Source organism: Cervus canadensis, chromosome 29 (genome assembly GCF_019320065.1).
Source record: "Cervus canadensis isolate Bull #8, Minnesota chromosome 29, ASM1932006v1, whole genome shotgun sequence".
Classification (NCBI taxonomy): Eukaryota; Metazoa; Chordata; class Mammalia; order Artiodactyla; family Cervidae; genus Cervus; species Cervus canadensis.
Window position 1 is genome coordinate 21,583,903 of NC_057414.1, and position 27,433 is coordinate 21,611,335.

At 38.3% G+C, this 27,433-nt stretch overlaps 1 protein-coding gene across 2 annotated transcripts in view; it reads right to left on the reverse strand.

The window, feature by feature from the left end:
* The window catches only part of NELL1 (neural EGFL like 1), a 1,014,750-nt gene that overhangs the window by 220,923 nt on the left and 766,394 nt on the right, over window positions 1-27,433 (reverse strand). For both annotated transcript variants that reach the window (XM_043452361.1, XM_043452360.1), the window contains exon 15: window positions 18,791-18,886. In XM_043452361.1, coding sequence (XP_043308296.1) covers window positions 18,791-18,886 — 96 coding nt within the window. The remainder of the gene's footprint in view (window positions 1-18,790; window positions 18,887-27,433) is intronic.

Below are 27,433 nucleotides of genomic sequence, written 5' to 3' on the forward strand. Positions count from 1 at the left end.
GAAAAATAAACAATAATTTAAAGTTGAGGGGAAAAAAAAAAAACCTCTTACTAGTCAGAGTAAGTGGACTCTAAATAAACAGGGCAATCACTCTAAATTTTACATTTAATCAAAGGTTCCGAGTTTTGTTTAATGTTTAATGTTTATTTATTTGGCTGTGCCCAGTCTTAGTTGCAGCACACTGGATCTTTAGTTATGGCATGTGGGATCCAGTTCCCTGACCAGGGTATGGAACCTAGGCCCCTTACACTGCAAGCACAGAATCTTATACCCACTGGACTAGCAAGGATGTCCCAAGATTCTGAGTTTTTAAAGAGGGGAATCATGACAAAATAAATTGAAAATCAAAATGCAAAAAAGAGAAATTCACATTTCAAGAAATACATAAAAGGAAAGAAACCTATGAGGTACATTAAATAGTTGTCTGTGTAGTAGCTCGAGGCATAAGAGTAGGGAGCAGTGAAAGACAGATGAGATTAAATAAACAAGAGAGAGAACTTGCAATAACAACACGACGGTGTGCAGTTAGAGAGATGATTAGCTCATCCTTCTGCATCTGAGTTTAATACAAATAAGTATAATCCCAACTCACCTTTTAGACTAGATTGCTCAGCTTTCCCTAGATGGTCCTGTAATTTCATCCTGCAAAACTTTTTTCATGGTATTTTCTCTGTCTGGAATGCCACTTCTCTACTTTGAGCTGGATGTGTCTGAATCATTACTTAAAATTCTATCCAAACGCCTGTCATTCATGACAATTTTCTTAATTTTTCCTCCATTCCCCCCAAACAGAATATTCCTCCCTTAAAATTCTACCTAAGCTCTTTATTGCACTCATACAGAATTTATCATTTTAAAGTGAAAGTGAAAGTTGCTCAGTCGTGTCCAACTCGCTGTGACCCCATGGACTATACAGTCCACGGAATTCTCCAGGCCAGAATACTGGAATGGGTGGCCGTTCCCTTCTCCAGTTGGTCTTCCCAACCCAGGGATCAAACCCAGATCTCCTGCATTGCAGGTAGATTCTTTACCAGCTGAGCCACCAGAGAAATCATGTATTAATAATTACTCTCTTATCTTCTCTGGTAACACATAAACTGGATTTTTAAAAAATCATTTTTGTACATAGCAAGTAGTTGGTAGCCATTAATAGGCTAAGTAAATACATGTGAATTCTATAGTTCACAAGTGATCCTAGCTGCTAGGTCTTTGTATTTCTTTAGCCCTTTCTTTAGAAATCCTTTGTTTACCTGAGATAAAATCATTTTCTGCTCTTATAAATATCATTCTGAACCAGTTTTTATTTACTAAATGAACCACATATTATTTTATAATTTTTATGTATGAATGAGTTAAATAGTTCTATAAATGTGTGATTTCAGCTGCTCTTACTGGAAAATTGCTTTAGAAAACATTTATATCCAACCCTCCCCCACCCCTAACCACCAGGTTCTATAGCTTAGTTCCCTATAGATTTCTCTCTTTAGGAAAAATGTAACAGTACAGATGAAAAGCAAGTTCGAAGGGTATGGCCTGTTAATTACTGATGCTTTGATTACAAGCACTGGTGCAAAACTTCATTTACCTGCTGAAGAAATTTTCATCATCAGGTACACATGAGTGAAAACTGCTTCTGCCAAAACTTGCAACAACATTCTCCTAGAATTGAAGCGGGTACTGAAAAGATACTTAAGGTCTGCGAGAATTGACCTGGTCTCTCTAGACTAGAAGTCATCTCAGCTAGTGTTATCTTTACTCCTTTAATCAATATATTCTCATAGTTGGTTGATTTTGAAGATTGATGTTTCTTTTTTATTATTTTTTCAGGTTCTCATCTTTGAGACTTTGATTCAGGTGTTGTTTTCAGAGAGGCCAGTGTGATTTCTACTCCTGTCAAAAACTAGAATTATGCTCTTAATATCTTATGCTTTTCAAAATTTCACATTGTAACATGACCTGTGATATTTCTCATACAGTGTTAAATAATGGTGGAATTACTATGACTAGAATAACAGAAGATATTCTACTCCGTCATGAAGAAATGTCTCCACAATCACCAATGCCATTTTAGTGGGTGAAGTGAGCTCTAAAAACTGAATGAGTCATTTCAGTAGGAGTGAAAAAGAAATATTTCTTAAGTCTTTTACCCAAGGGACCAAAACAGAATTTTTCTTTCCATGCATTTCACTTGGCCAAATATAGATTCGAAAGTTAGAAAGAACGGTCTTGTTACCAGTTCTCTAAAATCATTTCATAATCTGCTTGATCTCTCCCAGAAGGGATACTTGACTTTCCTGAATGTGATTAAGTTTCAATTCAAACCACCTCACTTTTATTACAAACAGAATTCTTCTCACCTCAAAATCTCATTCACCAGAAGCTCAAGGAATTCTGATTAGTTTCAAAGAGAGGGCAGATATGGAGATGCTAAAGCAATCAGTCACCCTAGACATCTCTTCTCACTGTTAATCTTCTGGATTTCTCTTATATCCTGCTCACTTTCCAGTAAAGCTGCCTGCATTTTCCCATTGCTGAGTGGTTTTCAGCACACTTTTCATGAGGAATTTTCCCACCCTAGCCTCTTCCAAATAAAACTGTGAAGTGTATTTTAATTCTCTCCAACTCATTTAATGTGTCTTGTGTGTATCTATGCAAGACGTCCTCATCACTTCTAAACAAATCAACATCATCTGGGTCCTGTTACACTTGGTGGCCTAGTAGCCAACACACAAGAAATTGGTAATTTTTGTTCCTTCTGAATAGGGACACTTACAGCTGAAGAATAGATAGAAAGACTTCCAACATGTCTCCTTAACTAAACTTGTAGATTATCTGAATTGGATAACATATAAACACTACCTCTGAAATACTAATACTTAAACATTAAAACGTGGTGACTCTTAGGAATCTACTCTGGGTGATAATAGTAGGGAATGATACTATAAAATTATGTTATTTCTGTTATATGTTACTTAATGGGTCTTCTCTCTCAAGACACAAAATCAATTAACCCAGGTACAAAACACTCCCTTTAAGATGATTTTGCATTGAAAATTTCAGAGTGAATTCTTCTCACAACCTTATTGTATATAAGAATAGCTCTGTCAATGAGTCTCAGAAGAATATTTCTCTACATAAAACTCTAAAGAATAGACAAAATATATATACAGATGAGTTCTGCATATATTATTTATGCTAATATTCTATGACAGATGGTATTACACAGGTGGAAAACACACACATACATAGAGATCTTAAAAGCCAGAAGCCCTTGGTTTGAATTCCAGTTTCCCCATGCTTATAAGCACTTAACCTTAGGTGATTTTCTTACATTTTCTAGGCTTGATTTCTTGATTGCAAATTGGAAATGAGAATAATGTCTAATCCTGTAGATTGAGTGTGAGCATTAAAGGCATTAACTTATGTAAATTGCTTGGAACAATCTTGACAAAGGCAAGGTATTCAAAAAGTGGTTGACATCTTGCCCACATGCATCTTTGCATACAGATGACTTCTATTCTAATGGTTATCACTATAATTTCATCCAGACTGTTCTACTGTCCCCAGGCCTTGGCTGGATTCCATTCTGTTGACCACACCATTGAAAGCAGACACTCTTCAATACCTCTACCTGACAGGGCACCCTACTGCAAATGGTACTACTGGGTCAGGATGTAAAATTACCCGCCAGTCTTCCCAACCTCCCACCACACTAACACAAACAGTCCATACTGAAAAGTTGAAAACAACTACTTCTTAGTCAAAGAACTGATGCTTTTGAACTGTGGTGTTGGAGAAGACTTTTGAGAGTCCCTTGGACTGCAAGGAGATCAAACCAGTCAATTCTAAAGAAAATCAATCCTGAATATTTATTGGAAGGACTAATGCTGAAACTGAAACTCCTGTACTTTGGCATTGGAAAAGACCCTGATGCTGGATGGCAAAGGAAGGGGGCGACAGAGGATGAGATGGTTAGATAGCATCAGCAACTCAATGGAGATGAATTTGAGCAAACTCCAGGAGATAGTGGAGGACGGAGGAACCTGGCATGCTGCAGTCCAAGGGGTCGCAAGGAGTCTGACACAACTTGGTGACTGAACAACAATAATTTCATAGTCAGGTGATTCTCAATGACTCCTTGATATTATATTGTTCTTCCCATCACTTCTCCATCTTAACCTCATAAATCCTTTACGCCATTTCTGTGAGATTTTCCCCCACCTACCTTACTAGAATGTAAGCATATCTGAGGGTTAAAGCAATTCTTACTTGTTTCTGTAATACAAACCATCTCCTGATGCCTAAATGTTATAAATATCAGCACACCACAAATATATTATTAAAAGTACATGTTCTTTTTACAATGAATTTATTTCTGGAGTCATGAAGCAAGGCTATTGTCTAAATAACTTGTTCATCAGTCACAGAATTTCTTCCAGCTTTATATTCTATTCAGTACTATTTGCAGCTTAACTTCTATTTTTTCATTGAACAAAGTATATTCAATTGTAATTATCCTTCCCAAATTTAATTTTGCTCTTTTGTGCCCAAAGCTATCAAAGCTTTTGACCCCAGGTCTTCTCATATTATTTTTGAGTTCTCCCTGGTATTGGTAACTCCACTAAGGACCATCTGTACATTTAATTAACTTGTTGAATCCTCCTTCTTCCAGATCATTAATGAAGTTGTTAAATAAGTCTGAGTGAAGTGCTTATCTCTATTGTATCTTGATGGTCCTTCAACCCCAATTATGTACTACATTTCCCTTTGCCGTTTCCTCTTATTTATATTCCCTTGGTCATTTCCCAAACCACTGAAAGGCCCACTTCCAAATCATTTGAAATTACATTTCAAATGAAATTTCATATGAAATAGCTCTTGATTTTTTTAAAACCTGACTTAACTATCCTTAGTGGAAAGGCAATTTATGGCCCCAATTTTCATAACATCCTGAGAATTTAAAGAAATAATTCAAACAGTTAACATATTAAATAATGCTCTATTGGTCTTTGAAATTAGATAGATACTCTACTTCCAAAGGGGAATTGTCTACCTTTCCAGGGAGCTTCTTCTAATATTTTTTTAGAGAGAATAATTGTCATGAGATATGAATTAAATTACATCTCTTCCCCCAATATTTTCTATTCTGAAAGAGAAATATTTTATATCCTCCAATGCCTCATTATTTCATCCTACTATTATTGTATATACATTTTCATCCATGGTTTATTTTGATTTTTCATCTATGAGTCAGAAACAATTTTAGAATTGGGGAGCTCAGCTCCAACTAAAGTTGCTAGATTAAATACTCATATCTCCCACTCCTTTCTCCATGAAACAGTAATAAAATAATATTAAAGGTACATTATGAAGGACATAAACCCTCAAAAGCAAAGGACATTGGAGAAGAGACGCGAGCAATATAATTCTGGAAGCTAAAACAGAGATGGATGAAAGTTCACTAACTCATTCAGAAGGCCTAGGAAAAATGATTCAACCTGCAGTGGAGAAGCCAGAAGAAGCCAGAAAGCAACGTGATTTACACCACAGAACACAGGAAGTGGTTGCATCAGCTGTCTCTGCAACTGCAGGGAATAATGAGGCTAAAAGAAGAAAACTAAGTGGAAAGTAGATAAATAATCGGTTAAGATTCCTCAGAGATGTTCCCTCACCTCAGCCAGACTCTTGGCCTCCCTCCTGCCCCAGCAAAGACTGCAGTTTCCTTCTCAGCAGAAGGAACCACAGAAACTGGAAGACAGCTGAGGGCAGAGACACTGCACACAAAACAAGGGGATTCCATGGAAATCCATATACTGAGTTTTGAAACCCTTTGCCTTATCTATCCCACCTGGCTCTCACAATGCTAGCAACCAAGTATAATTCTTTCAGAAATGTCACTGGTCCCTTCTGTTAGACTGGAAGAATCTTCTCGAAAAATCTCAATTGCTCAAAAGAATAAATTTAAAATCATTTATCAATATTACACATAGGTAAACTGAGTTTTCAACCAACTTTTAATGTCTCATTCATAAAAATGTGCAGATAGCCAAGGTTACAAGATGTCTGAGAAAATATTTCTGAAGAAAAGCTGCAGTTGAAACTGAAGTGAACAAGTGGAGATGGGGCCTGGAAATGGTGGGAAGAGAAGAAGGTGGAAAAACAGACGCAAAGAGTTCCAAATAACCTGGGCAGAGACCTGCAATAGGATCACAGCTTTGAGAAAATCTAAAAAAAAAAAAAAAAAAAATCAGTGTGGGAAAAGTTCAAGTTATTGATTATAACTTGAAATAGGAAAGGGACTCAGAGGAAGAGTCCAGGTTGGAGTTTACACCAAGAGGCACTGGAAACCATTTCGGGTTTTTCATCAAGAAAAGGATTTGATTGCATTTGCCTTTTATAGGGACTATATCTGGAGCAATGAAACAGAAAGAACACTTTTTGTGAAGAAAAGAACAGGATGTGGGACCTGAAGACTTGCCCTCTACTATCATTCCAAGCAAAATCTAAATGACGATGGTTTTGACTAGGCAATAGAATAGAGAAAAGAACAAATAGATTGTGATGATTGATTGAATGGGAATATAAGGAGAAGAAAACCTCAGGGATAACTGATTACATATGATCTAAAAATACCAGGGATGAAGGTGTGTGATTGACAACAATAATTTTCTCATTCTTTCTAAGATATATCTTGATGACAGTATTTTGCTTTTGTAGACTAATACAAAACTAAAAGATTCAAGTATCTATATTCAAAAGATGTTTTGAGCAACTGTTATGTGCCAAGTTTTGCCCTAGTCCCTGGAAACACAGTGGCAATAAGACAAAAAAAAAAAACTCTTGCCTCATGGGGTTTATATTCCATCTACTGGCCGGGTAGTTGGACCAGTCAAGAAAATCATTATTGATGACAATACAACAGACAGTAAGAGCTATTTTAGTCAGGGGTAAAGGTCTTCCTGAGCAGGTAACACTGGAACAAAAAATCTGAATGATGTGAGGGAGCAGATCATGAAAAGATTTGGGGGAAGAACATTTAAAACAACAAAACTATAAGGAAAATATAACAGGAAAACAAGGGATTCAAGTAAGGACGCTTGAAAACCCCCCCTGAATGGTGAGGACAGAGAAATAACAGGGAGAGGAGCCCAGAGCATGTGGAGTCATGTTGATCACTATAAAGATTTTGACTTTTACTGAGGAAATGGGGAGCCATGGAAGGTTTGGAGCAGAGAAATGACTGGATCTAACAACACAAGAGAAGACTCTACACATGGACATCACCAGCTGGTCAACACCGAAATCAGAGTGATTATATTCTTTGCAGCCAAAGTGGAGAAGCTCTATACAGTCAGCAAAAACAAGACCGGGAGCTGACTGTGGCTCAGATCATGAACTCCTTATTGCCAAATTGAGACTTAAACTGAAGAAAGTAGGGAAAACCACTAGACCATTCAGGTATGACCTAAATCAAATCCCTTATGACTATACAGTGGAAGTGAGAAATAGACTGAAGGGACTAGATCTAACAAACAGAGTACTTTGATGAACTATGGAAGGAGGTTCATGACATTGTACAGGAGACAGGGATCAAGACCATCCCCAAGGAAAAGAAATGCAAGAAGGGAAAATGGTTGTCTGAGGAGGCCTTACAAATAGTTGTGAAAAGAAGAGAAGCCAAAAGCTAAGGAGAAAAGGAAAGATATTCCCATTTGAATGCAGACTTCCAAAGAATAGCTAGGAGAGATAAGAAACCCTTCCGCAGCGATCAATGCAAAGAAATAGAGGAAAACAACAACACAATGGGAAAGACTAGAGATCTCTTCAAGAAAATTAGAGATATCAAGGGAAGGTTTCATGCAAAGATGGGTTCGATAAAGGACAGAAATGGTATGGACCTAACAGAAGCAGAAGACATTAAGAAGAGGTGGCAAGAATACACAGAAGAACTGTACAAAAAAGATCTTCATGACCCAATAATCACAATGGTGTGATCTCACTCAGAGCCAGACATGCTGGAATGTGAAGTCAAGTGGGTCTTAGAAAGCATCACTATGAACAAAGCTAGTGGAGGTGACGGAATTCCAGTTGAGCTATTTCAAATCCTGAAAGATGATGCTGTGAAAGCGCTGCACTCAATATGCCAGCAAATTCGGAAAACTCAGCAGTGGCCACAGGACTGGAAAAGGTCAGTTTTCATTCCAATCCTTAAGAAAGGCAATCCCAAAGAATGCTCAAACTACCGCACAATTGCACTCATCTCACACGCTAGTAAAGTAAGCTCAAAATTCTCCAAGCCAGGCTTCAGCAATATGTGAACCGTGAACTTCCAGATGTTCAAGCTGGATTTAGAAAAGGCAGAGGAACCAGAGATCAAATTGCCAACATCTGCTGGATCATCGAAAAAGCAAGAGAGTTCCAGAAAAAACATATACTTCTGCTTTATTGACTATGCCAAAGCCTTTGACTGTGTGATCACAATAAACTGTGGAAAATCTGAAGGAGATGGAATACCAGACCACTGACCTGCCACTTTGAGAAACCTGTATGCAGGTCAGGAAGCAACAGTTAGAACTGGACATGGAACAACAGACTGGTTCCAAATAGGAAAAGGAGTACGTCAAGGCTGTATGTTGTCACCCTGCTTATTTAACTTATGCAGAGTACATCATGAGAAACGCTGGGCTGGAAGAAGCACAAGCTGGAATCAAGATTGCCAGAAATATCAATAACCTCAGATATGCAGATGACACCACCCTTATGGCAGAAAGTGAAGAGGAACTAAAAAGCCTCTTGATGAAAGTGAAAGAGGAGAGTGAAAAAGTTGGCTTAAAGCTCAACATTCAGAAAACTAAGATCATGGCATCTGGTCCATCACTTCATGGAAATAGATGAGGAACACAGTGCAGACTTATTTTTTTTAGGCTCCAAATCACTGCGGATGGTGACTGCAGCCATGAAATTAAAAGACACTTGCTCCTTGGAAGGAAAGTTATGACCAACCTAGATAGCATGTTAAAAAGCAGAGCCATTACTTTGCCAACAAAGGTTCGTCTGGTCAAGGCTATGGTTTTTCCAGTGGTCATGTATGGATGTGAGAGTTGGACTGTGAAGAAAGCTGAGCACCAAAAAATTGATGCCTTTGAACTGTGGTGTTGGAGAAGACTCTTGAGAGTCCCTTGGACTTCAAGGAGATCCAACCAGTCCATCCTGAAGGAGATCAGTCCTGGGTGTTCATTGGAAGGATTGATGCTGAAGCTGAAACTCCAGTATTTTGGCCACCTCATGCAAAGACTTGACTCAATGGAAAAGACCCTGATGCTGGGAGGGATCGGGGATAGGAGGAGAAGGGGATAACAGAGGGTGAGATGGCTGGATGGCATCACCGACTCAATGGACATGAGTTTGAGTAAACTCCAGGAGTTGGTGATGGACAGGGAGGCCTGGCGTGCTGCAATTCATGGGGTTGCAAAGAGTCGGACACGACTGAGCGACTGAACTGAACTGAACTGAATCTATGTTTCAGCATTATCCCCTTGACTACCATGTTATGGTTACAAAGAGGTGACAGTTGTACAACAGATGATAAGAGAAGAGTTTGGAGGATTTGGCCACAATCTAGATTAAAGATAATGATGTAATGTGTAGAAGCGGTGGAAGTGATCCTATGATATTTGGATTCCAAATGTATCTTGAAAGCAGAGCAAAGATTTAGATGTGCACTGCAAAAGAAAGATGTCAAGGACAATTTCAAGATCTTGATTCAGAGAATGGAAAAGGGTGGATTTCATCATCAACTGGGATGAGGAAAACTCTGGAAGGAATATTTTGAGAGGGAACAGATATAGAGTACTCAACAATTAGAGATCCTCAAAAAGCAATCTTTTCCATTACAAGCACACCTTGTTATATATGCCTTGTTTTATTATGCTTTGCAGACATTGTCTTCTTTACAAATTGAAGGTGTGAGGCAACCCTGTGTCCAGCAGGCCTATTGGCATCATTTTTTCAACTGCCTTTGCTTGCTCTGTGTCACATTCCAGTAATTCTCAAAATATTTCAGACTGTTTCATTACTGTGAAATTTGTTAGAGTGATCTGTGATCAGTGATTTTTTTTCCCCTTTGAAAATTGTTTTACTAAAGTACGGTTGATCTACAATGTTTTGTTAATACAGCTATTTTTTTTGTGTTACTGCTACAACTCACTGAAGATGATAGAATTTTTAAGTAACAAAGTATTTTTAATTAAGATACATGCAGTGATTTTTGTGATATAATGCTATTGCACACTTAATACATGCGTGCTCAGTTGCGTTAGTTGTGTCCAACTCTGTAACCCTATGGGCTGTAGCCTGCCAAGCTCCTCAATCCATGGATTCTCCAGGCAAGAATACAGGAGTGGGTTGCCATGCACTTCTCCATGATCTTCCCAACCCAGAGACTGAACCTGGGTCTCCTGCATCTTCTCTTTTGCAGGTGGATTCTTTACCACTGAGCCACCGGGGAAGCCCTGCATACTTAGTAGACTACCATATAGTGTCAACATAACTTCTATACGCACTGGGAAACCAAAACATTTATATGTGACTACCATATAGTGTCAACATAACTTCTATATGCACTGGGAAACCAAACCATTTATGTGACTTGGTTTATTTTGATCGTCCCTTCATTGTAGTCGTCTGGAATTGAAACTGCAATATCTTTGAGGTACACCTGTACTTTAATTCATATCAGATATTGGTAATCATTGGTAATATTCATTGGAAGGATTGATGCTGAAGCTGAAACCTCAATACTTTGGCCACCTGATGAGAAGAACTGACTCATTTGAAAAGACCTCGATGCTGGGAAGGATTGAAGACAGGAGGAGAAGGGGACAACAGAGGATGAGATGGTTGGATGGCATCACCGACTCGAGGGACATGAGTTTGAGTAAGCTCTGGAAGTTGGTGATGGACAGGGAAGCCTGGCATACTGCAGTCCACGAGGTCACAAAGAGTCAGGCATGACTGAGTGACTGAAGTGAACTGGACTGATTGGTAATCAACATGCAAGCCTATATGTGTGTTACAGGCAGAGATGACATTACAAGCAGAAGCCATGAATAAGGTGCATTTCAGTGACCAGAGTAGTTTAGAATGAGCTGGGATTTGAGATGTATGAGGTGGAGGAGATAAAGCTGGAGAGGCAGGCAGAGGTCCAATCATGGAGGTCTTTAGATATCATGCTGTGGAAGACAGACTTTATCTTAAGCACCTAGGAGGTACTGAAAGGTTTTCTTAGCAAGATTAATAAAATAATCTTCTAGAATCTCCCCTCATGGACTCAATCTTCTTGGCTAAAATTGCTGCCACCCATAGATAACTTTAAGGTCTCTATAAAAATGGAGAATGCTTTAAAACCACATTAGTCTGCCAAGCCTGAAACTTCTTATCTTTTCAAACACCACCAAAATGAATGCATAGATACTGCCATTTGATTCATCACATTTTGGATGCAAGGGAACACTTTCAGGCAACCACCTTTTCTAATCAGTGGATACTGTTAGGAGAAAGTGATGCAAATTGCATGAGTTTATATTCTTTTTCGGTCAGGCTAGTGGCTTCAATCAGGTTTTTTCCACATGATCTACAGTGCATTAAGCTATACTTGGATACAAACAATTCCTGGATACGAGTTACCAAGGAAAATTTGCAACTTCTGGGTTCCAGTTGGTCATATTTTCACAGAAGCCTGGATTTCCTTTCTGTTCAGCCATTGTGCTTTAAGTTACAGGGGCTTTTGAATTTCCCAGGGCAGAGGATTAAAAATGAGCCTATGAACCCAACTCCTGACTTTCACAGTTCAATACGTGTGAGCTTGCCTGGAGGGGAGGAAAAACTGCTTGTCATCTAAATAGTCAGGAATTATTTTCTGCATTACTAACTAGACAGGTAATCGCTAATAGCTTTCATATATTTGATGGAGAATGTCAATTTATTAAAATGATTGGTGCTCTTCACTTTGCTTCCTGGGAGGCAAGCTGACAAAACTACTGGAAACACACAGAATTTCTATACAATACTATTCTTATGAATGGCATGCTTGTTAATGACATTTTTCTCCTTCATCTTCAACATAGTAAACATTCACTTAGGTGTCTTTTAAATGAGATTTGAACTGGAGTCATTATGACTTGTGATCTATAAAATGAAGAGACAGGACCATGTGAAATTTTAGGTCTTTGTGTATACTCATTCATATATTCATTTACTAAATATTTGTTGAACCTACTTCTCCTGTGTCTCCTGCATTGGGAGGCAGATTCCTTACCACGAGCACCACCTGAGAATCCCTTGGTAAATAGTGGAGTCCAAAGAAAATTGAGCTAAAATGACTTCAAAGACTGTGCTCTTACTCCTATTTTTATTTATTTATTTTTCTTCTCACCTTAGGTGCAACAAAGATGTTGAAGGAATATATAAATCAGTATGCATAATCAAGTAGGATATTATGGTTTATTGCTCAGAGGAACATAATTTATTTAGCCTTGCACATTATCTGTTATGCTTAATTGCCCTTGAAAGCAGGTAATGTGATCAAGAGGCAACAGATTATTGGAAAGTGTATAAAATTTGGATTCAGTCATTCATGGGTGAGAACCTCAATTCCACTACTGACTGGCTTGAGTAACACTTATACCCACCCTCATATGTGTTCACAAGGGTGGGATGAGCTTTTCCTCATAAGAAATAACAAGTGCAAAAGGTTTGGACTCATTATCCATGGGTAGTGGGCTGATGCAAGTTTCACTTCACAGAGGCTAAATAATTCAAGGTGGCAGATCTCATAGCAGAACAGGTTTCTGTCCTTCCGTCTAGAATTCTTTACACTCTCCCAGGCTGCATCTTTGTAGTCAAATTGTGGTTTGTAAACAAAAGGCAGTGTTCCCTATAGTTATACTTGAAGTGACTTGAAAATTTGCTCTGTACTATGGAGATGAGAATGAAAAATGGTTTCAGGTATTTTTCCAGATGTCTAAAACCCTGTAAAATGGTGAGCCTGGCAGGACCATGAAGAGGGTTTTGAAATAGCTCCAAGGAGTTCTGAGTGTTCAGAGCTCCATTTTGGAGCCATAGAGAAGTGCATCAGATCTTTAACTCAATTTCTCCATCACAGCTGGAAAATTAATATGGAGCGGATGGAACTGAGATGAGGAGGGGAGTAAGATACTCGAGGTTCAGCAGCTGAACCCAAGACTGAGCTGCTTTAAATATGAATGACCTTAGTGTTAGCAGGGGTGGACTCCTCCCAGCCTGCACTGCAATGCCTCTCCTATCTCATTGTCTCTTTTCCCGGAAATATCCAATGCAGGGAATAGTTCTTCAAACAAATTTATACTCATATCACTTTAATAAAAATGTTAAAGAGTATCTACATCCATCCTCAATAGGTTCAATTGGGTGGGCAAACTCTCAATTCCTGGTTAGTTTCATTCATTTGATTAGTCGCTAAGTTGTGTCTGACTCTTTGTGACCCCATGAACTGTAGCCCACCAGGCTTCTCTGTTTGTGGGATTCCCCAGGCAAGAATACTGGAGTGGGTAACCATTCCCTTCTCCAGGGGATCTTCCTGACCCAGGGATTGAACCCACTGCATTGTCAGGGGAGTTCTTTACCACTGAGAAACCCAACTCCTGGTATTTCTTTTTATATGTTGTCACAAAAGTCCTGCTTACTCTTTCCTGGGGATCTATTAGCTACATAACAATGGCAGCAACATTAATAATAGAAGCCTCCACTTACTGAGCATGCACCATGCATGTACCATACAACCTGAGAAAACTCACCCTGAGAAAAGTTAAATAACTCTCCTAACTGCTATGAATATGCACTCATTCTCCTCCCGAATGCCCTGCCCAGGGTCCTGTGATAGCCTGCAAGGAAATATTCTCTTCTCCATTTAGAAAATGGAGCTATTATCCACACTCATAAAGACGCATACTCTTTGTCCAAAACAAAGGTGGGCAGAGCAAAAGCAAATGAAGAATATGCCTGCAATGCAGGAGTCACAGGAGACACAGGTTTGATCCCTGGGTCAGGAAGATCGCCTGGAGGCAGGCATGGCAACCCACTCCAGTATTCTTGCCTGGAGAGTCCCATGGACAGAGGAGCCTGGAGGGCTGCAGTCCATAGGGTCACACAGAGTCAAATACAACTGAAGTGACTTAGCATGAACACTTGGTAGAGTTCCATCAAAATTAGGGCAAAATGTAAAATTTGGAAGAATACATAAAATCCTGTTTCTGACCATTCTTTCTACTTGGTGGACAGACCATATGCTCAAGATAAACTATTACCCTCTGTCTACATATCTACAGGGTTCTGAAGCACAGGGAAAGAAAAGAATAATTATCCTGCAGAAAGTCATTTTCCTTCAGGAAAGGTGAAACGTTGCCAGTCACTGAGATAAATGAAGTCCTCGTGAATTTTAAGTTCTCTTTATGTTAACCTTTTAAAAAATCATTTCTTATTGTAAACATAATTTATAATTACTGTAGAAAATTAGAAATTTCATATAAACTAAATAGAAAAAAAAAACAACTCCTAGAAATTATATCACAAATGGACTCTGCTGTTCAACTTTTTTGCTATTTATTAATTTCCCAGAAATAGACTCATAGATACAGGGAACAAATTAGTGGTTCCCCAGTGGGAGAGAACTGGGGCAAAGGCAGGAAAGGTAAAGGAGATTTAAAGGTACAAACCACTTGGTAGAAAATAAATAAATGACCAAAACGATGTCCAGCACAGAGAAAACAGTCAATATTTTACAGTAGCTTTGTATGGAGTAGTCTATCAATATGTCAAAATACTATGCTGCACAACTGAAACCAATATAACATTGTAAGTCAGCTAGACTTCAAAAAACAAACAAAAAAAGAATTTTCTAATTACAGTAAACCTAAAGTAATTCTAATGGAGACGGCAACAGCAGCCCACTCCAGTACTCTTGCCTGGAAAAATCCCATGAACCCTGGTAGGATGCAGTCCCTGGGGACATGAAGAGTCGGACACGACTGAGCGACTTCACTTTCACTTTTCACTTTCATGCATTGGAGAAGGAAATGGCAACCCACTCCAGTGTTCTTGCCTGGAGAATCCCAGGGACGGGGGAGCCTGGTGGGCTGCCATCTATGGGGTCGCACAGAGTCGGACACAACTGAAGCGACTTAGCAGCAGCAGCAAAGTAATTTTTAAAATCCTGAAGAGATGCTTTACAAAATGCTTTTCTGTCTCCTAGAAAAGCTTATAATTTTATTAGTAGACAGATAGTTAGATTTATTTTAAAGTGCTACATCTATATTAGAACTTGTCGGCATAGGTGACTCTGCCTCCCTGGGATATTTGGCAATGTCAGGAGACATCTTCGATTGAATGACTGGGGGTAGGTTCCTAATGGTGTCTAGTGGGTAGAGTCCAGTGATGCTGCTTAACATCCTACAATGCACAGGACAGCTCTCTGCAACAAAGAATTATCTGTCCAAAATGTTAATAATGTCAAGGTGAAGAACCCATTCACTAGACAAGCTTGACAACTTATGTTGAATCTCTTTGTTGCTTGCAACTTTACTTCGTAGAGAAGGATACTATGCTATTTTATGGTAAGTAATATATCTCTGAATTTAGTATAACTCTTTAATATTATATCTGAGAAGTCTCTAGGACAACTTCGGATTGTTTCATTTGGTTCTCTGTTTGGCTACATCAGTGTGGCATGATATCCTTTTAGTTCTCTAGGATGACAAAGAGGTTTCACTCATGGACCTTCTCTATCCTAAGAGTAATACAAACACTCTTCCTAGTTCTCCACTCATCTCTCTCTGTATACATCTCCTTGTTAGATGTGAAACCAAGTCAAGGTCAAGTGCACAGAGAAGGATCAAAGGATAGGAAACAGGAGGGAACATAGTACGTTGTCCAGAAACCAAGGCAGGTAAAATGTTTGCTTATTTTGAGTGGGGTGATGAAAAGTTTAAGTTTACTTTTATCAGAATAAAATAAATGCAGAGTTGTTCACCTCTGTGTTACACATCAAACATGAGTGTGATTTTCAACTTTATTATATTTCAGATATGCATTTTATGATTTAGTTGAATACACTTGAATTCTGAAAGGATATCACTTTGAATGAAGCAATAAATGAATAAAACAATGAATAAAGCCAATAACAAGAGGCAAGGGCAAAGGAAATATTTTAAAAAGTAAACATAAGTAGATTCTAAATAGCTCAAATGGGACCATTTAATTAGCCATAAAATTAAAATCAAATAAAACATTTAGTGTAATCATGCCATAAGACATTCACAATGCATTTACATTTCTCCTTTGCACCTTGTACCTCACAACATCTAGCATCACTATTCAAAGGCAAGTGGAATTATTTAATATTTACTTCTAACAGTGAGCATGACACAATAATTCCAACAAGATACGACACATTTTTTAAAGAGCCCCATAATTCACATAGATCCCTTGCACATAACTGATTGGAAAAATATGTACTTTATCCAAAAAATCTCCTGGAATTAGAATATTGGTCAATATGGTTTTGCTACAGATGGAAGTTAATATCACATACAGAGAAACCTTATTTTATTTTTTTTCTTTACTGCAACTGTATACATTTTCAAGAGTAATTAATTCTCAATCTCTACTTTAATACTCATCTAGAAATCTATGACCTGCCAATGTCTGTCTGTCTTTTGCCTCTGGTCTTGATTTTCTCCTTTACCTTGATATTTTCTATTCCACATTATGGACCAGAATGTAAGTACTGATTCAATCAGCCACTTATTGAGGAGAGAAAAGTACAGAGGTCAAATCAGCAAGCCATGAGAAACCATAATTAATTCTTCCTGGGCTGACACTGACTCAAGCTCTGGTCTAAGATCAATGCTCTCCTCCAATTCGTTGTGAAGTAAAAAGAAGAAAAACTTCACAGTGGATTCTCTGGTTAAATATCACCATGACAATATAATAATGACTGATTTATAACAAGCAACCCGAGGTGCTTGGTGAAAGTGTAAATCCATGGACCCTCCCCCACATATTCACCAGGAACCCAGATTTTATAGGAAGTTCATGCATTATCCCTTTGGAACACATGCAAGGGTTTATAATGTAGTTTGTGGAAGACAAGTTGAGTTTTATTCTCAGTTCTAAAACTGACTCCACAGAATTGCAGAAGTTATTTAATCTCCTCAAGCTTTCATCTGCCATCTACAAAGTGGGCATAATAATGTCTATCTCTTTTGTTTGTTCTTAATACTAAAATACTCCCTTAAAAGACATAATGCATAATTAGTACATGATAAATGGTATATCATTAGTAATATTAAAATCCATCATCATCAACATTATATCATCATCACCATTCTGTCTCCATTAATTCCTATATTCTACAATAATTTAAGAAACACATAGCAGTCTTAGAGCAAATAATGAGGAACATTTACTTTAGTGGCTTTTTTTTTTTAATTTTAGAAAACCTAATTAAAATCTGATGTACTACAATAAGGGCCTGTGGGCTAATCTACTTTGTTTTTGACAAGAATCCTTCAGTTCCACATGGCAATTCTCTTCTGCTCAGAGGCAGAACTTGGCTCTTTCATATGTCTTTTTAAAAACACACATCAAGTAACTTTTATTTAATAAATATGATCTAATTTGTTGATAATTATCACAAAATATGGGAACGATGATACACATTGTTGATTTCCTTGTTGAATAATGTATGTAGTTAAATTTTGACGCTTTTTAAAAGGATGCGTTAGAAATACACAGGCAGTACAATGTAATATGTCAAACAAGTTGGGGGATAATAAACATTCTAATTTAAAAAATTAGTATCTAAATTCAGAAACCTTTAACATGAAGGAAAGGAAGCAAGAGCTTTGCATAGATCTTTGGCATTAGATGAAAACATACTCCCCTCATTTAATAATAGGCATGATGACTACAGCATTATATTTCTGTTTTTCTAAGCTGTACTATGAGAAGTGTCCAGTGATATTTCAGACTTAGAAAAACATAATACAGTGATTTTAGCCTAATGAAACTCATGGGGAAACACACTGAAATATTCACTTTTATAAGACATAAATAAACTTCTTGTTTGCACTGATACATACACTGGTACATTGGCATTGAATACCAATTTCATTTACACACAGGAGGACTTCTTCAGTTGATAAAAGAACTGGATTTCACCAAATACTGCCCAGTGTAAACACTATATTTGTAGAAAGCTGCACATAATGGACTCTTATCAATAGTAACTGGCTTATAATATCAGGCCCATGAATGATAACGTTCTTAGTAAACCACTGTTAGAATAAAATCCCAAGCACACCAATAAACCTGCTTCTGGAGTTATTTAATGCACTATTACTCAAGAAGCATGAGGTTCGAATTTACATTCCATGGACATAGCAGATTGTTATAACTCCAGTGGTTGCCTGTATTGCTACCCTATAGATGATAAGTGGGGCAGATCAGTTCATCAGGCTTTATCTATAATTAGCACTAAAATGCACACTGCAAATGGTAGCAGGGAAAATATTTGACTTTGCTAAATTAGACACATTGGAGGGAGGGCAGATGAAGTTCTGTTTTCAGAGGGAGACTGTCTATGATGCAGTAATGAAAAGGTACTCAGCTTTGGGAGCGCCTCATCCACCAACAAGATGCAATGTATCAAGTCAATCCACAGTACCCTATAGTCCTAGAGAAACAGCTTCCTTACCTGTCTCGCAGTGGCTTCCTGTGAATCCAGAAGGACAGACACATTTGTTGGGAGCCATGCATGTTCCACCATATCTGCAGCCCTCTTCGCAGAATGCTGCCACAAGAAAAACAAGAGATTTCTCTTAGATAAAACAGCAATAAGGAATTCATGGTAAATAGCAGGGGTATTGAAACAATTCTTTGTTACACAGGGAATACATATCATTGGTGACACATTTAAAAGTTGCAGTATATAAATAACAAATAAATATAATAATACCTATTTCACTTTTACATGTGATCCATTGAAATAATGGATGTAAAGTACTTGATGCTAAACAGGAGCTAGCATGAAGAGCTATTATGATTGCTATTAATATGACTACTGATATACTTGAAATCAAAGAATAAATTGAAGAACTAGAAAAATAGAGTTGGGATAAATATGAAGGCATTTAAAATACTATTTTATAGATACTCTTTTTACTATGCATTTTTATTACAATAAAAACATTTTTACATTGTTAAACTATTTTCAGTAGTCGATACAATTTCTAAAAACATAATAAAGTTAATTGCTTAATTTTGAGTATTTAAGATGTTTCCAACATTTCTATAATAAAAACAACGTTCTGTCCTTATAGGAAAAAAATGCTTAACACATTTTGAATTATTCCTTTAGGGAAAATGCCTCAATGGAAACATACTATTTAAAGATGGGTGGACTTCACTAAGCTTTTTGATAAGAATTGTGAAGTCATCCTAACCCCATCTCAGCACTACCCTGCTAACCTTCACAGACCAGAATACATACTAACAGAGTATAGCCCATGCACCTCTCCTCTGAAGTATTAAATATAAATTTTATTTATGAATAATTGGTTATCATCACCTCTTCCATCAATTAGGCTGTAAGACCCATCAAAGCAAGTACTGTTACTTGATTAGTTCTGCCCTATATGGTACCACAGTCTCAGAATCTGAGCACACAGTAGATGCTCAAAAAGTACTTGCTGAATGAATTAGCCTATATCCTGCAGGTTGTTCTGACAGAAAAACTCCAGTTCTAACAACTGTGCAATACTTCCATCCAAATACCTTACTGTAAAACCTTGCTGGATAACCAATAATTTCATGTTCTAAATGTACACAATTTCTCACTAATGAAGGCAACTGCAACTTGTTAACACAGAATTTCTTTTCTTTGCATGAGAGCTCAGTGAGCAAATGCTTTTTTTTTTTTTTTTAATTGCAATTAGAAAATGTCACCCTGGAAAAAGCCTATGGTTATATTTTGTCATCACCACATAAATAATATGAATCTAATTTTTAAAAGCCCTATTATGTCTTTAGATCATCGAATGCTAGTTCAACTACATAGAACTTCTATGATATTGTCATTTTCCACATCATTTAAAGTCCCTTGGATGATTTAACATTCTGCAGCTTAGTAACTAATTGTGAGCTCCTTTGCTTCTGCCAGAGGACGTATAATGTGTACCTTGGTGTTCAAATATCATTTCCTATTTCCTGCATCTCAGTGCCCTGTGACTAAGAAAACATTGGTTTAGGCAATATCTGCCTTAAGTATGTTCATAAGAAACCAAAAAATACATAAATATATATGTGTGATGTGTGGTTTAGTTGCTCAGTTGTGGCCAACTCTTGCAACCCCAGGGACTGTAGCCTGCCAGGCTCCTCTGTCCACGGGATTCTCCAGGCAAGAATACTGGAGTGGGTTGCCATTCCCTTCTCTAGGGGATCTTCCCAACCCAGGAATCGAACTGGGTCTCCTGCATTGCAGGTAGATTCTTTACCTACTGAGCTATGAATTATCTATACAAATATATAAAATCTCTCATTCCCCAAATCACACTTGTGGGATCTGGTGACAAACATTTCATGTAAGACACTGAGAGTGGTGGTCTGCTTCAAAGTTAATAACAGAACAGGAAAAAAATTTTACAAGCTAAAAATTACAAAAACCTGGTTAAGAAAAGTTTCAAGTGGCACCCAAAGGAGGCAGGGGCTTGAAGCAGGAAGGTAAGATTGCGTTTCTTCATGGCACGAAGAGCACTTGATCCAGATCTGTTTATACACATGTGCACACGTGCGCACGCACGCGCACACACACACACAGAGCAGACCTGGTTAGGAGACTTGTTTCTGTTTTGTAATATGTGTGTGCTTTTGATTTACTCATCTCCTAAACAGAAATGATATTAGGAGCTTCTATAAAGAAAGCATGATATGTTTGTGATGTCCTAAAAATGTACAGATATAATAAACAGGGTGCTGTGAGGATGAAATGAGTCAATATTTGCAAGGGACTTAAAATAATGTTTGGCAAATGGGGTTAAGCATTCTGTTAAATAAAACCAACTGCTAGTGATACTGTTAGGACTGTAAATATGGACCAGGAACAAAGGTCCTAATGCCCAGAAAATATGCACCCAACCTACAAGATGTTCAGCCTCGCCAAGTGGGTTTCAGGCATTCCTTGTTCTTTGTCCTTGATTTAGTTTCTCCTAAGAGAAGCAGCATGGAAACATCAGATTGTTGTCCATCAGTCGCTAAGTTGTGTCTGACTCTTTCCAATCCCATGGACTACAGGATGCCAGTCTTCCTTGTCCTTCACTGCCTCCGGAGTTTGCTCAAATTCACATCCACAATTGAGTCGGTGATGCTATCTAACCATCTCATCATCTGCCAGTTTCTTCTCCTTTTGCCCTCAATTTTTCCCAGCATCACTGACTTTTCCAAGGAGTTGGTTCTTCACATCAGGTGGCCAAAGTATTGGAGCTTCAGCTTTAGCATCAGTCCTTCCAATGAATATTCAGGGTTGATTTCCTTTAGGATTGACTGGTTTGTTTTCCTCGCTGTCCAAGTGACTCTGAACAGTCTTCTCCAGCAACACAACTAAAAAGCATCAATTCTGTGGCATTCAGCCTTCCTTATGGTACAGCTCTCACAGCCATACATGACTAATGGGAAACCAGAGCTTTGACTACATGACCTTTGTTGGCAAAGTAATGTCTTTGCTTTCTAATTTGCTGTCTAGGTTCGTCATGGCTTTCCTTCCAAAGAGCAAGCATCTTTTAATTTCATGGCTGCAGTCACCATTCACAGTGATTTTGAAGCCCAAGAAAATAAAATCTGTCACTGCTTCCACTTTTTCCCCATCTATTTGCCATTAAGTGACAGGACTGGATGCCATGATCTTAGTTTTTTGAATGTTGAGTTTTAAACCAGCTTTTTTCACTCTCCTCTTTCACCGTCAAGAGGCTCTTTAGTTCTTCTTCACTGTCTGCCATTAGAGTGGTATCATATGCATCATAAAGGTGTTATCATTTATGCTATATGTTAACATATTTGAAATGAGTATGTAATATGTAAACATATTTATGCTATTATTATCCAAATAAAAATGGTGAAATGGGGGCTCTGGCATCAAATGCCCCTATAAGGCTGCACAGGCAGTAAGGTGCAGAGCAGGGTTCAAAGTCTTCTTTGCCTTCAAAGTCATGTAGATCACAGATATTCACTGACATTACAAACTCGAATCTGTAGTTATACTGCCCTTTGTTATTAATTTACTACCAGGGGAAGTATTGGATCAGATCAACTCTTAAATGATATGATTCAATTTTTGAAAGGACTCTTTCAATTCTGCAAGAAAATAAATTCAAAAATTCAAAATTAAGGGAGTTTACCCACAGAAAGATGGCTTTTGTGTTTAAAAAATTCTCAGCATGTGAAAAGAAACTTGGACTTTAAAAGAGGAACAGAATGAGAAGGTGGGTTTGCAGATACTAAAAGAGGAACAGAATGAGAAGGTGGGTTTGCAGATACCAGGTTTGTGGATGCTCAGTACCATCATCATGTGCTCAATATGACAAAAATAGTTTTATGTAAATAAAAGTAATAGCCCTTCAAATTCTAAACACTTGGAATGATCCTATGAAAGTGTAACTGGCATATATTTAGTTGCTAGGGACACTCCGTATTCTGAAAAAATAAGGAAACATACAAGTTTCAACACCATCTGGTAAAAGTTAGCCCTTGTCCCTCCCTCCTGGTTTCCTTGGGTATCATCCTCATTAAGCGCATTTCTGCTCTCTCTTCCCCCTGCTTTGCACATTCTGTCCCTGGGGAGGTAGAGAGATGTATTCCACTGGCAAATTAGGAAACTATATATATCGGGACCATGCTTCTAGGGTGGGAAAAACAGGAGGAGAGGCTGAGAAAGACTGTGTGATTAGGAATAAAAAACTGCTCCATTTTAGTTTTATTTTAGATGATGAGTTACAAGGTGTAAATTTCATTATTGAAAATAATGATCAAGCTATTTAAATAAATAAAAGCTGGACACCATGGACTAATGGTTACAAGGTGCCATGGATCAAAGTTTGTAACAAATTTTATTATATGCTCCTAAATTCCAAAGGTGGGGAGAAAATAAAATAATTAAGATCTGGTCATGCTCAGCAAAATTCCATACCTACCCAGCTTCTCTCTTGGGAGTGAGCCGCCTTGAGTTCAGTTCAGTCACTCAGTCGTTTCCAACTCTTTGCGACCGATGGACTGCAGCACATCAGGCCTCCATGTCCATCAACAACTCCTGGAGTTTACTCAGACTTGTGTCCATCAAGTCGGTGATGCCATCCAACCATCTCATCCCCTGTCATCTCCTTCTCCTCCCACCTTCAATCTTTCCCAGCATTTGGGTCTTTTCAAATGAGTCAGTTCTTCATATCAGGTGGCCAAAGTATTGGAGTTTCAGCTTCAGAATCAGTCCTTCCAATGAATATTCAGGACTGATCTCCTTTAGGATGGACTGGTTGGATCTCCTTGCAGTTCAAGGGATTCTCAAGAGTTTTCTCCAACACAACAGTTCAAAAGCATCAATTTTTTGGTGCTCAGCTTTCTTTCTAGTCCAATTCTCACATCCATTCATGACTATTGAAAAAACCATAGCTATGACTAGATGGATATTTATTGGCAAAGGAATGTCTCTGCTTTTTAATAAACTGTCTAGGTTGGTCATGGCTTTTCTTCCAAGGAGCAACTCTCTTTTAATTTCCTGGCTGCAGTCACCATCTGCAGTGATTTGGAACCCCCAAAAATAAAGTATGTCACTGATTTCACTGTTTCCCCATCTATTTTCCATGAAGTGATGGGACCAGATGCCATGATCTTAGTTTTCTGAATGTTGAGTTTTAAGCCAACTTTTTCACTCTCCTCTTTCACTTTCATCAAGAGGCTCTTTAGTTCTTCACTTCCTGCCATAAGGGTGGTGTCATCTGCATATCTGAGGTTATTGATATTTCTCCTGGCAATCTTGATTGCAGCTTGTGCTTCTTCCAGCCCAGCATTTCTCATGATGTACTCTGCATAGAAGTTAAATAAGCAAGGTGATAATATGTGGCCTTGACGTACTCCTTTCCCAATTTGGAGCCAGTCTGCTGTTCCATGTCCGGTTCTAACTGTTGCTTCTTGACTTGCATACAGATTTCTCAGGAGGCAGGTAAGGTGGTCTGGTATTCCCATCTCATCAAGAATTTTCCACAGTTTGTTGTGATCCACACAGTCAAAGGCTTTGGCATAGTTAATAAAGCAGAAGTATATGTTTTTCTGGAACTCTCTTGCTTTTTTTATGATCCAGCGGATGTTGGGAATTTGATCTCTGGTTCCTCTGCCTTTTCTAAATCCAGTTTGAACATCTGGAAGTTCACAGTTCACGAACTGTTGAAGTCTCGCTTGGAGAACTGTGAGCATTACTTTACTAGCGTGTGAGATGAGTGCAATTGTGCAGAAGTTTGAGCATTCTTTGGCATTGCCTTTCTTTGGGATTGGAATGAAAACTGACTTTTTCCAGTCCTGTTGCCACTGCTGAGTTTTCCTCTATTTCTTTGCATTGATCACTGAGGAAGGCTTTCTTATCTCTCCTTGCTATTCTTTGGAACTCTGCATTCAAATGGGTATATCTTTTCTTTTCTCATTTGCCTTTCGCTTCTCTTCTTTTCATAGCTATTTGGAAGGCCTCCTCAGACAGCCATTTTCCCTTTTTGCATTTCTTTTCCTTGGGGATGGTCTTGATCACTGCTTCCTGTACAATGTCATGAACCTCCATCCATAGTTCTTCAGGCACTCTGTCTATCAGATCTAATCCCTTCAGTCTATTTCTCACTTCCACTATATAGTCATAAGGGGTTTGATTTAGGTCATACCTGAATGGTCTAGTGGTTTTCCCTACTTTCTTCAATTTAATTCTGAATTTGGCAGTAAGGAGTTCAAGATCTAAGCCACAGTCAGCTCCTGGTCTTGTTTTTGCTGACCGTATAGAGTTTCTCCATCTTTGGCTGCATAGAATATAATCAGTCTGATTTCAGTATTGACCATCTGGTGATGTCCATGTGTAGAGTCTTCTCATGTGTTGTTGAAAGAGGGTGTTTGCTATGACCAGTGCATTCTCTTGGCAAAACTCTATTAGCCTTGCCCTGCTTCATTCCGTACTCCAAGGCCAAATTTGCCTGTTACTCCAGGTATTTCTTGACTTCCTACTTTTGTATTCCAGTCCCCTATAGTGAAAAAGACATCTTTTGGGGGTGTTAGTTCTAGAAGGTCTTGTAGGTCTTCATAGAACCATTCAACTCCAGCTTCTTCAGCAGTACTGGTCAGGAGCATAGACTTGGACTACTGTGATATTGAATGGTTTGCCTTGAAAACGAACAGAGATCATTCTGTTGTTTTTGAGATTGTATCTATGTACTGCATTTTGGACCCTTTTGTTGACTATGATTGCTACTCCATTTCTTCTAAGGGATTCTTGCCCACTATAGTAGATATAATGGTCATCTTATTTAAATTCACCTATGCCAGTCCATTTTAGTTCACTGATTCCTAAAATGTCAATGTTCACCCTTGCCATCTCCTGTTTGACCACTTCCAATTTGTCTTAACTCATGGACCTAACACTCCAGATTCCTATGCAATATTGCTCTTTACAGCATCAGACATTGCTTCCATCACCAGTCATATACACAACTGGGTGTTGGTTTTGCTTTGGCTCCATCTCTTATTCTTTCTGGAGTTAGTTCTCCACTGAGCTCTAGTAGCATATTGGGCATCTACTGACCTGGGGAGTTCTTCTTTCAGTGTCCTATCTTTTTGCCTTTTCATAGTGTTCATGGGGTTCTCAAGGCAAGAATACTGAAGTGGTTTGCCATTCCTTTCTCCAGTGGACCACATTTTTTCAGAACTCTCCACCATAACCTGTCCATTTTGGGTGACCCTACATGGCATGGCTCATAATTTCATTGAGTTAGACAAGTCTGTGGTCCATGTGATCAGACTGGTTAGTTTTCCATGATTGTTGTTTTCAGCTCCCTTCAAGTGGTATCAATTTTCATTTCCCCCCAATGATGACTTTCTCCCTGGGATTTGGTGGTAAGTTGATTGTATTTTGTGTTTATTCTTAGGAAACCAGTCTGATTCACAGATATAAACTCAAGTTCTCTAATCCAGCTCTGTCACTAATAAAGGTCAGATCATCCCCACACCCATGTCTTCTTTTTGGTTTATTCATCACATTTCTCAGAATACAATATTTATCAAAGTCACCCTCAAACATTTTGGTGGTCCCAGATGGCAGGTGGGGTCAGCGTGTGACTGGCATTTGGTGAGTAGAGGACAAGAGATATTCCTAAACATCCTACAATGCACAGGATGGCCTCATATAACAACATACTGTTTGACCCAAAATAGCAATAGTGCTATGATTGAGAAACTCTGCTCCAATTTCACAACATTAAGTCTATGGGGTATCTCCAGGAGCAAAATTAGGTTATTTTAATTCCCTTTTGCATCTTCCCAAATATCTCCCACCCAAAACTATAACATATAGAGAAAAGGTAAGAGTGAAAATCATTCAAACAGCTATTCTGATACATAAAACCAAACATCCAAAGGTCTACAATTCTCACTTTTCATGTCATTCCAATTTCAATCACAGAATTAAATACATTGCATAATTTAATTACTGCCCAGGAATCACCTTCACTCCTAATACTTACTATCTGTTTTTGTATCTGGGGTTCTGATAGCCTTTTCCACTCTTCAACAGTATTACTATAAAGACAACAGTGATGGTAAATTCCACTTATTGAAGACCTATGAAGTGGCTAGCAGACATAATATTTCATTTTATATTTATAGAAATGCTATGCATTCACCACACATTCCTCCTTTTCAGATGAGAAAGCTAGCTTAGAGAGGTTATCAAAGGTTGCTCCAGTACTAAGTGGCATCCTGGGTTTCAGGCCCAGAGTCCTGACCACATCAACTAAGCAATTTCCATTTCCAGCCTGGCCACCTGCCACATGCAGACAAAATTCTGAGTGCTGAGAAGTCTAAAAGTACCCATGAAAATTATCCCCATCCCCAACAGCTCACAATAGGGTGCAGAGACTGGCATATATAAAACCAGGTACATTAAAATGTGATCTATGCCACTGCAGCAGTATGAATAAAGTGCTGAGAGAACATGGAGGGGAATGTGATTAATTGTGCCTGGTGTACCTGGGCAAAGCTTTGCAATGGAGCTGGCATTTGAGTTGGGCCTGGAATAAGGAGTAGGATTTTTGCCAGATGGAGAAGTACA